Source organism: Heteronotia binoei, chromosome 1 (genome assembly GCF_032191835.1).
Source record: "Heteronotia binoei isolate CCM8104 ecotype False Entrance Well chromosome 1, APGP_CSIRO_Hbin_v1, whole genome shotgun sequence".
NCBI lineage: Eukaryota > Metazoa > Chordata > Lepidosauria > Squamata > Gekkonidae > Heteronotia > Heteronotia binoei.
Window position 1 is genome coordinate 263,061,044 of NC_083223.1, and position 10,027 is coordinate 263,071,070.

General features: G+C 48.9%; 1 protein-coding gene across 1 annotated transcript; it reads left to right on the forward strand.

Moving 5' to 3' along the window:
• The first annotated feature begins 1,065 nt into the window (after positions 1–1,065).
• Positions 1,066–10,027, forward strand: UFC1 (ubiquitin-fold modifier conjugating enzyme 1). Its single transcript, XM_060255029.1, has 6 exons — positions 1,066–1,228; positions 3,464–3,531; positions 3,939–4,002; positions 6,326–6,402; positions 8,253–8,343; positions 9,764–10,027. Exons 1-6 carry the CDS (start codon positions 1,106–1,108, stop codon positions 9,833–9,835), a joined length of 495 nt encoding a protein of 164 aa, XP_060111012.1. The 5' UTR covers positions 1,066–1,105; the 3' UTR covers positions 9,836–10,027.

A 10,027-nucleotide genomic window follows, 5' to 3' on the forward strand; every position in this document is an offset into this window, starting at 1 on the left:
ATTTAAAAAGGTCTGCTGTCCCTTTAAATGTGATGGCCAGAACTCCCTTGGAGTTCAATTATGCTTGTCACACGCTTGTTCCTGGCTCCACCCCCAAAGTCTCCCGGCTCCGCCCCCAAAGTCCCCAGATTTGTCTTTAATTGGACTTGGCAACCCTACTGCCCACCTGGATCTCGAAATAAGTGTGTATGCATCCTCTTTGCAAATAACGGCGCCTGCTATGAGCCAGGAGAACCCATTACGGTTGCCAGGTCTAATTCAAGAAATATCTGGGGACTTTGGGGATGGGGCCAGGAGACTTTGGGGGTGGAGCCAGGAGACACTGGGGGTGGAGCCAGAAGCAAGGTTGTGACAAGTATAATTGAACTCCAAAGGGAGTTCTGGCCATCACAGGAACTGCACGCCTTCCCTCCATTCGAAATAATGAAGGATAGGGGCACCTTCTTTTGAGGTTCATAGAATTGGAACCCCTGGTCCAATCTTTTTGAAACTCGGCGAGTGTTTGGAGCAGAGGCACTGGATGCTATGCTGCAAATTCGATGCCTCTACCTCAAAAAAACAGCACCTCCCCCCCCACCCTGAGCCCCAGATCAATTTTCCATTATACCCTCTGGGAATCGGTTTCCCTTGGGAATAATGGAGCTCAAAGCAGACATTTCCTCCCCCCCCCCCCGCTTTCTGATGACTCTGAAGGGGACGGAGGGCCTCCAAACAGGGGGATCCCCTGCCCCCACCTGGGGATTGGCAACGCTAAAGCCCATAAAATGTGGCAATTCTATAATGCAAAAAACTTCCTTCTTCCAAGCGCTGCTCTTCAGAGCAGCGATTATCCGCTCTCCCGAGAGCTGCTAGTTTGTGAAAGAATTCCCGAGGATACGATTGTGACCTTGGCCGCAAACTTTGCCCTCCACAGTCATGGCGTCCTAAACGACATTTCGTCATCAGGACAAAATCGACGTATTCAGCGTTCTCCGCTTCCCTCAATAATCATGGCGGATTATAGGCTTGCTCCCTACTTCCGGTCAACCGGCCTGCCCTTAACAATAATGGCAGCCATGGCCACTTTTGCCAATGAGAAGCCACTTCCGGTTCTCCCTCCCCGAAGATGGCGGACGAAGCGACTCGCAGGGTAGTGGCTGAGCTGCCGCTGTTGAAGACCAATGCTGGCCCGCGGGACCGGGAGCTGTGGGTCCAACGGCTGAAGGAAGAATACCAGGCGCTTATAAAGGTCTGTTGGAGGGCGGGGGAATATGATTTCCTATTGGCTGACGTGGCTGCCTACGGTGGCTCGAGAGGGTCAGGCGTTTTGCTTTCCACTCAAGGTTCTATGTATGGTTGGGGCTGACAGATGGTGGGAAGCACTTGTGGCAAAGCATCTTAATGGCATCCAGCAGCTTCTGCGCATGGGCGTAGAAGCTAAGTCTTCCTTCCCCACCTGCACTGGAATCCTTTTGCAACCGGCAACCCCGGGGTATACTGCCTTTGCACATGGAGGTTCTAATTAGGTACCTCCAGGTGGGCAGCCTTGTTGGTCTGAAGCAGTAGAACAAAGCAGTAGTCAAGTTTCACCTTTAAGACCAACAAAGATTTATTCAGAATGTAAGCTTTCGTGTGCATGCACGCTTCTTCAGACGAGGAATGAGGTACAGTAAGCAGAGCTACATGTAGCTTGTGGGGTTTAGAATGCAAAGTGGTACAAAGTTAAAATCAAATAGCAGAATAGTAAAATTAACAAATTCAGAAAACCTTTAATCTGGGTTGCATTAGTATGGAAAACCAATAAAACAGTAACATGTCAGAATGTGAGAATGTCTGTTACTTATTCTATTGTTAATAAGCCTGTGTCAAAATGAGGGCATTTCTTTCCCAGAAGTTTTTCCTGTCCAATTAATTTACCTTTTAACATGTAACATAAATGTATACATCATTATAGTTTGGCATTAGAAAAAATACATAAAATATAGTGAATCTAAACCCATCTTAAATGTTTTTTTAAAGATTACTGCAGTCCTAACCTGTTGCTCTGATTTCACTTTGACTCCCAGTGAGAAAGGCAGACTATAGGCAATATCAATCAGTAAATAAATTCATCCCATATTCTGCAAAATGAATTTGATTTTATTCAATATTAGTGTTACGTTGCACTCTGAATCCAGTTTGCAAGGTGGCTCTCGATGGAAAAAATACAAATTAAGACGACAAACGATCAATGAGATCAAGAGTGTTTCAAAAATTGAACTTAGAAACAATTAGAAAAAGAAGTAGTGGTCTTTAGAAAAAGAAGTAGAGAGCCAGTCTGGTGTAGTGGTTAAGTGTGCGGACTCTTATCTGGGAGAACCGGGTTGATTCCCCACTCCTTCACTTGCAGCTGCTGGAATGGTCTTGGGTTAGCCATAGCTCTCGCAGTTGTCCTTGAAGGGGCAGCTGCTGTGAGAGCCCTCTTGGCCCCACCCACCTCATGGGATGTCTGTTGTGGGGTGAGAAGATATAGGAGATTGTAAGCCGCTCTGAGTCTCTGATTCAGAGAGAAGGGTGGGGTATAAATCTGCAATTCTTCTTCTTCTTAAAAGAGTTAGCAGGGTAGCAATAAAACCCCATCAGAGAAGCAGCAGAAAAGACCCAGACAGCAAAGGAGATATATCCCTTCTTGCCAATGCAAATTTGGCCCATGCCTCCATCCAGCAGTTATCTCTGTTATATTTTTTGTTCTTCCAAGGAGCGAATGGGATCGAAAGTATCTTTCCTTTTCCTTTCTTTTTGTTCCACTGAAAATCAGCAGGGGTTCAAGCAAGCCCGAGGAAGTCCAGGGTTGTGAACGCAGAGGCAGGCAATGGCAAGCCACCTCTGAATGCCCCTTGCCTTCAAGTCCCGCTAGGGGTCGCCGGAAGTCAGCTGGACTTGATGGCAAAAAAATTAAATAAATAATAAAATCAGCAGGGGATTGTTCTTTTCTCTGCTAGAGCTACTGCCATGGGCTTAGATGGCAGCGCCAGATTAAACCCTGTGGAGGCTCCTAGGCAAATGAAATTTGGGGGGGGGGGGCCTTGTGAATTATCTTGGAGTTGGAGCCCCCACCCCACCTCCCGTGGCCCCTTCTGCAGCCTGCAGGCACCTTCTTAAAAGTCCCTTTGGCAAAGCTGCGGGAGAGACAGAGAGGCAAACTTGGCAACAACGCCAGCAACAGGCAAGACAGGCAAAGAGCAGCTCAGCTGCTGGCTATGCATGCAGGCTGGGAGGGCTGCAAGCAGGGGGGGAAATCGGAGAAAAAGCCGGCCTGGGGCCCCTAAAGGCATGGGGACCCATAGGCCAGTGCCTTCTTGGCCTAATTGTTAATCTAGCTGTTAGATGGTCATGAGAAGGATCTGTAAATGTTATTTTGTGTGTGTTTTTCCAACATTACCGGCATGAGCATCCAGGCCCAAAACTTAACTTTTCTGCCTTTCTCCCCCGCCTCCTTCCTCAGTATGTGGAGAACAATAAGAATGCTGATAACGATTGGTTCCGGCTAGAGTCCAACAAAGAAGGCACCAGGTGAGCGAGGCTTGCGGGGCGCGATGAGAGAGCAGGCCAGCTCGGGGCACCCAATGAAATCGTTGGGAAATAGGTGCAGGACAGACGAATGGAAATATTTCTTTACTCAATGAATAATTAAACTTCAAAAAGGCCTTAGATTTACAGAGCAGAGGTCTGTCAGTGCCTGTTAGCCATGGTGACAAAAGGGAATCTCTACACCTAGACACACTAAGCCTCTGAACCCCAAAGCCAGGAGTCAATGTCAGGGGAAGGCCTTGGCCTTCATGCCATTGTTGGTCCTCCAAAATAACTGGCTGGCCGCTATATAAGACAAGAGGCCGCAGTGGATGAACCATAGACTCAGTGCAGCAGGATGGGTCATAGGTTTTTAACCTTGCCTGATCTGTCTGTCTTTTCTCTTGCAGGTGGTTTGGGAAGTGCTGGCATATCCACAACCTTCTGAAGTATGAATTTGCTGTCGAGTTTGATGTGAGTCTTGCTCTCTGCTTTATCCAGGGCTTTCCTGCCCCCTTTTTCAGGTCCTGCCTCTGCCTTCTGTGGGAAGTACTGAATGGAATCATAACCGGGCACTTTTGTATGGGTTGCAGCTTCCTTTCCAGTTTGGTGAAGTGGTTAAGTGTGTGGACTGTTATCTGGCAGAACCGGGTTTGATTCTCCACTCCTCCACTTGCAGCTGCTGGAATGGGCTTGGGTCAGCCGTAGCTCTCGTAAGAGTTGTCCTTTAAAGTGCAGCTGCTGTAAGAGCTCTCTTAGTCCCACCCACTTCACGGGGTGTTTGTTGTGGGGGTGGGGAAGGTAAAGGAGATTGTGGCTGCTCTGAGATGCTGAGCTTCAGAGTATAGGGCAGGATATAAATCCAATATCTTTTTCTTCTATGACCAGGGCTTTTTTTGTAGCAGGAACTCCTTTGCCTAGTAGGCCACACACCCTTGATGTAGCCAATCCTCCTGGAGCTTACAGTAGGCCCTGTACAAAGAGCCCTGTCAGCTCCTGAAGGATTGGCTACATCAGGGGTGTGTGTAGCCTAATAGGCAAAGGAGTTCCTGCTACAAAAAAAAAAAAAAAAACCCTGAGTCCCTGACTTCATGACCATTCATTGAGTATGTCGCAGTAGTGGCTATTATAATACAAAGCTGCAACCAGAAAAATATGGCCCAATGCTCTCAGCAGAGGTTGCCAAGAATTTCTGGTCTCTCCCCCCTCCCCCTCCCCCGCTGAGCCATAAGGACAAGAGGTAGCATACGGATCTAGAAGATACTTTAGCTTCTTTTAAATTGGCTACCTGTGTTGGTCTGCAGTAGCAGAGCAAAGTTTGAATCCAGAAGCATCTTAAAGACCCACAAGATTCCTAGGACAAACTCTTGAGTCCAGTGGCGCCTTTAAGACCAAGGCATAAGCTTTTGTGTGCATGCACACTTCTTCAAATGCATACTTCTCACCCTCTGCCTATATGTATGAACTGGTAATTTCCATTTCAATGTATCTGAAGAAGCATGCACGCTCAGGAAAGCTTATACCAAAATTAAACGTTGTGGTCTTAAAGCTGCTGCTGTACTCAAACTTTGCTCTGCTGCTTCAGACCAACACGGCTGCTCGCCTGAATCTAAGGTTTCCAGGATACAAGTTTTCGAGCATCAAAGCTCCCTTCGTCAAATACAAGTGGGAATGGAGATCACTTATATCCTCCTCCTACCTTTTGACAGGGATATAAGGATGCAGAGATCTTTGTCCTTGCTTGTATATGAAGAAGTGAACTTTGATGCTCAAAGGCTTATCACTTGCTGGCCTTTAAGATGCCCTTTGGATACACGGTTTCTTAAACAGTGAGCTGTGACCATGAATCAGCTTGTTCATCATCGGAGGCTAATTTCTTTGCAGTAATACGGCCACAGCCCTGGAGATTCCTAGAGCCTGCAGTTGAAGTTCTAGAGCAGGGGTGTCAAACTCATTTGTTATGAAGGCCAGATCTGACATAAATGAGACCTTGTCAGGCAAGCCATGTCAGGCCGGGCCATGTGTGTACCTATTTAAGATTAGGTAGCAGAGACAGAAACTTTATAAAGGACACAGACAAACAAAATTAATTTTTTTTTACATTTAAAATAAAACGTGTGTAAAACATTAGCACTCGTTGGTCTTGAAGGTGCTGTTTTTGTATTTCTCCCATGGGATCCAGGGAATTGGGCAAAGGAAACTCTGGCTCTTTCCTTCCTTCTCCAGGGGACCAGGAGGGGGAGGAGCCTCAGCCAATAGATGGAAAAGAGGCTTGGCTCAGTAGCTCTGCTGTGCGATTAAGAGAGCCTGGCAAAGCAAGCTCTGCCTCCCCCCCCTTCCTCCGCAAGGGAGGAGCCTCAGCCAATGGAGAAAATAGACACTTTGCTCCATAGCTCCTGTGCAATTGAGCAAGCTTTGAAAAGCAAGCTGTTCCACAGAAGGAAGCAAAAGAGAGGGAGAAGGAAGCAGATGCTCAGGGGCCTGATAGGAGCCCTCCAGGGGCCTGATTCCACCACCACCCCTGGGCCACATGTTTGATACCTAGAGAGTGTTCTAGAGGGCTTGGGGGAAAGCGTCCATTACTCCTGCTGCTACAGTTTGAGAGAGACTGCCTGATGCCCTTAGAAGGAAAACCAGAAGGTGGACAGGACTGTCTGGTTTCACCTCTGTGGTGTTAAGAGGACTGGAAATGTGGGTGTACAGATGTTCACAATTTCAGTGAAGAAGAGGATTGTTTCTTATCCCATGATCTAGATTTTTCACTGGTTATTTCTGAATTCATGGTTCTGGCTTGCAGATTCCTGTCACGTACCCATCTACGGCGCCGGAAATAGCCATTCCAGAGCTGGATGGGAAAACTGCAAAAATGTACAGGTGAGAGGCTCTCCATTCATGCTTCTAGGAAAAGGGGGCTGTACGAGGGTTGGCACCCTCGAGGTAGGCTGGGCGATCACCCAGAATTATAGTTGATCTGCAGACTACAGGGATCACTTGCCCTGGAGAAAAGGGTGAAATCTGGAGAGCCAGTTTGGTGTAGGGAGAGCCAGTTTGGTGTAGTGGTTAAGTGTGCGGACTCTTATCTGGGAGAACCGGGTTTGATTCCCCACTCCTCCACTTGCACCTGCTGGAATGGCCTTGGGTCAGCCATAGCCCTGGCAGAGGTTGTCCTTGAAAGGGCAGCTGCTGTGAGAGCCCTCTCCAGCCCCACCCACCTCACAGGGTGTCTGTTGTGGGGGAGGAAGGTAAAGGAGATTGTGAGCCGCTCTGAGACTCTTCAGAGTGGAGGGCGGGATATAAATCCAATATCTTCATCTTCTTCTATCTATTGGCATTCTATCCTACTAAGCTTCCAAATCCACCCTTCCCAGGGAATTTCCCAATGCAGAATTGGTTACCCTAGGCCAGGGGTGTTGAACTCATTTGTTGTGAGGGTCGGATCTGACATGAATGAGACCTTGCTGGGCTGGGCCACGTGAGTCGTAAAATGTAATGGCAGGTAGTGAAGATAGAAACTTTATAAAGGACACAGACAAACACAATTAAAGGTTTTTAAAAAATTAAATAAAACATGCTTAAAGTATTAGCATTCTTGTAATATTGCGGACAGTATCAAAGCAAGCTCTTCCTCCCCCCCCCCATATCCACCCTAAGGGAGGAGCCTCAGCCAATGGGGAAAATAGAGGCCTTTGTTCTGTAGCTTCTGTGCAATTGAGAAATCCTGGCAAAGCAAGCAGTGACACAGAAAGAAGCCAAGAGAGAGGGAGGAGGAAGCAGACTTGCTCACAGGCCTGATAGGAGCCCTCCAGGGGCCTGATCCAGCCCATAGGCCACATGTTTGACACCCTTGCCCTAACTTTTGCCTCTCCTTTGCATGCAGAGATGCATATTACTATCTTCTGTGTGTGCGTGTGCTTCTTTTAACTTCTTTTTCTGCTTGTCAGCCATTGGGGTGTAAAGAGTCAGACTAGTATCTGGGAAACCCAGGTTTGAATCCCCACTCGTGCTGTGGAAGCTTGCTGGGTGACTGCGGCACTCTGGAGTGCCCTCCCCCTCAGAGGTGCCTCCACCATGGAGGGAGTTTGAGGAAGCGTTTCTGCCAATCTCTCCACCACCCTGCCTATTGATGCATCTCCCCTCCTTCTGGCTTTTCTCCTGCCTCCCAATTGGTTCCTCTTCCGCTTCCCCAACTTCATAGAGCCGGGGCCAGGCAGTTTCCCCCACTCCACCCCCTCCATTTTCCCCACTGCTGCGGCCGTCTGGGCCGCCAGAGCCTCTCCTGCCCAACCACTGTCAGCTGCCCTGCTGTGCTGCCCTGGCGAGCCAGGCTATGTTTCTTCCCCTTACGTTTCCTCCACCGTCCCTCACTGTCTCATTGGAGCCCCAGGCTGCCCATCACCAGCCGGCCAGGTAGGGTGCTGTGTGCTCTGCACGGGCAACACAACCTGCTCCCTGCCTCTGGTGCTGCTGGCTCGGGGGGTGGGGGAGCGAACTCTGGGGGGTGCAGTTGCCACGGATCCGGGAGAGGCCAGGACGCTGCGGCCCAGACAGTGACCTTGAGCCAGTCACACATTCTCAGCTTAACCTACCTCACAGGGTTGTGGTGAGGATAAAATGGGGGAGAGGAGAACGACGTGAGCGACTTTGGGTCCCCTTTGGGGAGACAGGCGGGAAATAAATAAGGTAAACACATCATCTTAGTCCCGGTCTCTCTTTTCTCCTTGCAGAGGCGGCAAGATATGCTTGACTGACCACTTCAAGCCCTTGTGGGCCAGAAATGTGCCCAAATTTGGACTGGCCCACCTCATGGCTTTGGGGGTGAGTGGTGGATGCAACTCGGGGAAGGACAGGGGAGGAAATTTGGATTGCAGGGGACGCCATCTCTGTCGCAGTCAGATGGCTAGATTTGAACCCAGGAGCACCTTAGAGGCTAATCAGATTTTCAAGGTACAAACTTTGGAGAGTCAAAGCAGCCTCCATCAGATACCTGGCATATCTGACAAGGGAGCTTTGACTCTCGAAAGCTTACACCCTGGGAAGGCTTGTTGGCCTCTCAGGTGATGCTGGACTCAAATTTAGCTGTTCAGCGTATAGAACAGGAGTGGCCAAACGCGCTTAATGTAAGAGCTGCATAGAAATAAATGTCAGATGTTTGAGAGCCACAAGACATGAATGTCTTGGAGGGAGGGAGGAGGGAGTCAGGCAGGCAAATAGATGGGGAGGGGGAGATGGAAAGAAAGCAATTTTAACTTTAATTGGTGGAATCAGTTAGGGCCTTGCGGGACCTTGCCCAGTTTCACAAGGCCTGTAAAACGACACTATTCCGGCTGGCCTTTAGTCTGGAATGACTGATGTGGGAGTAGAGAATGACGTCTTATATACTGAACGCCATCTGAAATGTAATATTGTCATCTGAAATGTAATATTATCAATTGATATTAGCACCAGATTGTTTTAACTGTTTTTAATTGCTTTTTTTAACTTATAATGCAATATATGTGAACTCCACAATGTATGTGGAGAGCCAGTTTGGTGTTGTGGTTAAGTGTGCAGACTCTTATCTTGGAGAACCGGGTTTGATTCCCCACTCCTCCACTTGCACCTGCTGGAATGGCCTTGGGTCAGCCATAGCTCTGGCAAAGGTTGTCCTTGAAAGGACAGCTGCTGTGAGAGCCCTCTCCAGCCCCTCCCACCTCACAGGGTGTCTGTTGTGGGGGAGGAAAGTAAAGGAGATTGTGAGCTGCTCTGAGACTCTGACCTTGAAAGGGCAGCTGCTGGGAGAGCCCTCTCAGCCCCACCCACCTCACAGGGTGTCTGTTGTGGGGGAGGAAGGTAAAGGAGATTGTGAGCCGCTCTGAGACTCTTCAGAGTGGAGGGAAGGATATAAATCCAATATCATCATCATCAACAACTGTTCTGATTTTACTGGTTGTGAGCCGCCCAGAGCCTGCTCCGGCAGAGAAGGTGGGATATAAATCTAATAAACTTTAAACTTTAAATGCCTCCTCCAAGCCAGCCAACATGGCAGTGGGGGCTTCGAGAGTCACACAATATGTGTGAAGCAACCACATGTGGCTCCTGAGCCACAGTTTGTCCACCTCAGTTATAGAACCTGTGAGCTGGTGGCTGAAATTGCCCACTGCCAAAACGGTGCTCTGATGGGTTCAGGAGAGGAGGGTGGAGGATGTGGGACCGGAAGCTGTCTTGTGGACTTCTGACAACCTTCTTTGCCTTACAGCTGGGACCCTGGCTGGCTGTGGAGATCCCAGACTTGATATCCAAGGGCCTGATCGAGCACAAAGAGAAGTGAGGCCAGTGCGGCCTACACCTGGAAACCAGGCCTCAGCCATCTTGCTAGGCCTCTCCTCTCAACTCCAGCAGGCCCAGATGCGACTCCTCTTGCTGTTTGTGTAAAGTCTGGACTTTGGTTTGCCAACCTGCCTGTGGCATGTGTCTTGCCAATAAAAACTGCCCCTTCCTCGGGGTTACAGTTTTGCTCCCA

What these genes read in the sequence shown, in the direction of transcription:
- UFC1 (XM_060255029.1), top strand. Translation starts at nt 1,106, where the DNA reads ATGGCGGACGAAGCGACTCGCAGGGTAGTGGCTGAGCTGCCGCTGTTG. An exon ending in TCCAACAAAGAAGGCACCAG is followed by an intron (nt 3,532 to 3,938) that starts GTGAGCGAGGCT and finishes TTTCTCTTGCAG; the next exon opens with GTGGTTTGGGAAGTGCTGGC. An exon ending in CCCACCTCATGGCTTTGGGG is followed by an intron (nt 8,344 to 9,763) that starts GTGAGTGGTGGA and finishes TTTGCCTTACAG; the next exon opens with CTGGGACCCTGGCTGGCTGT.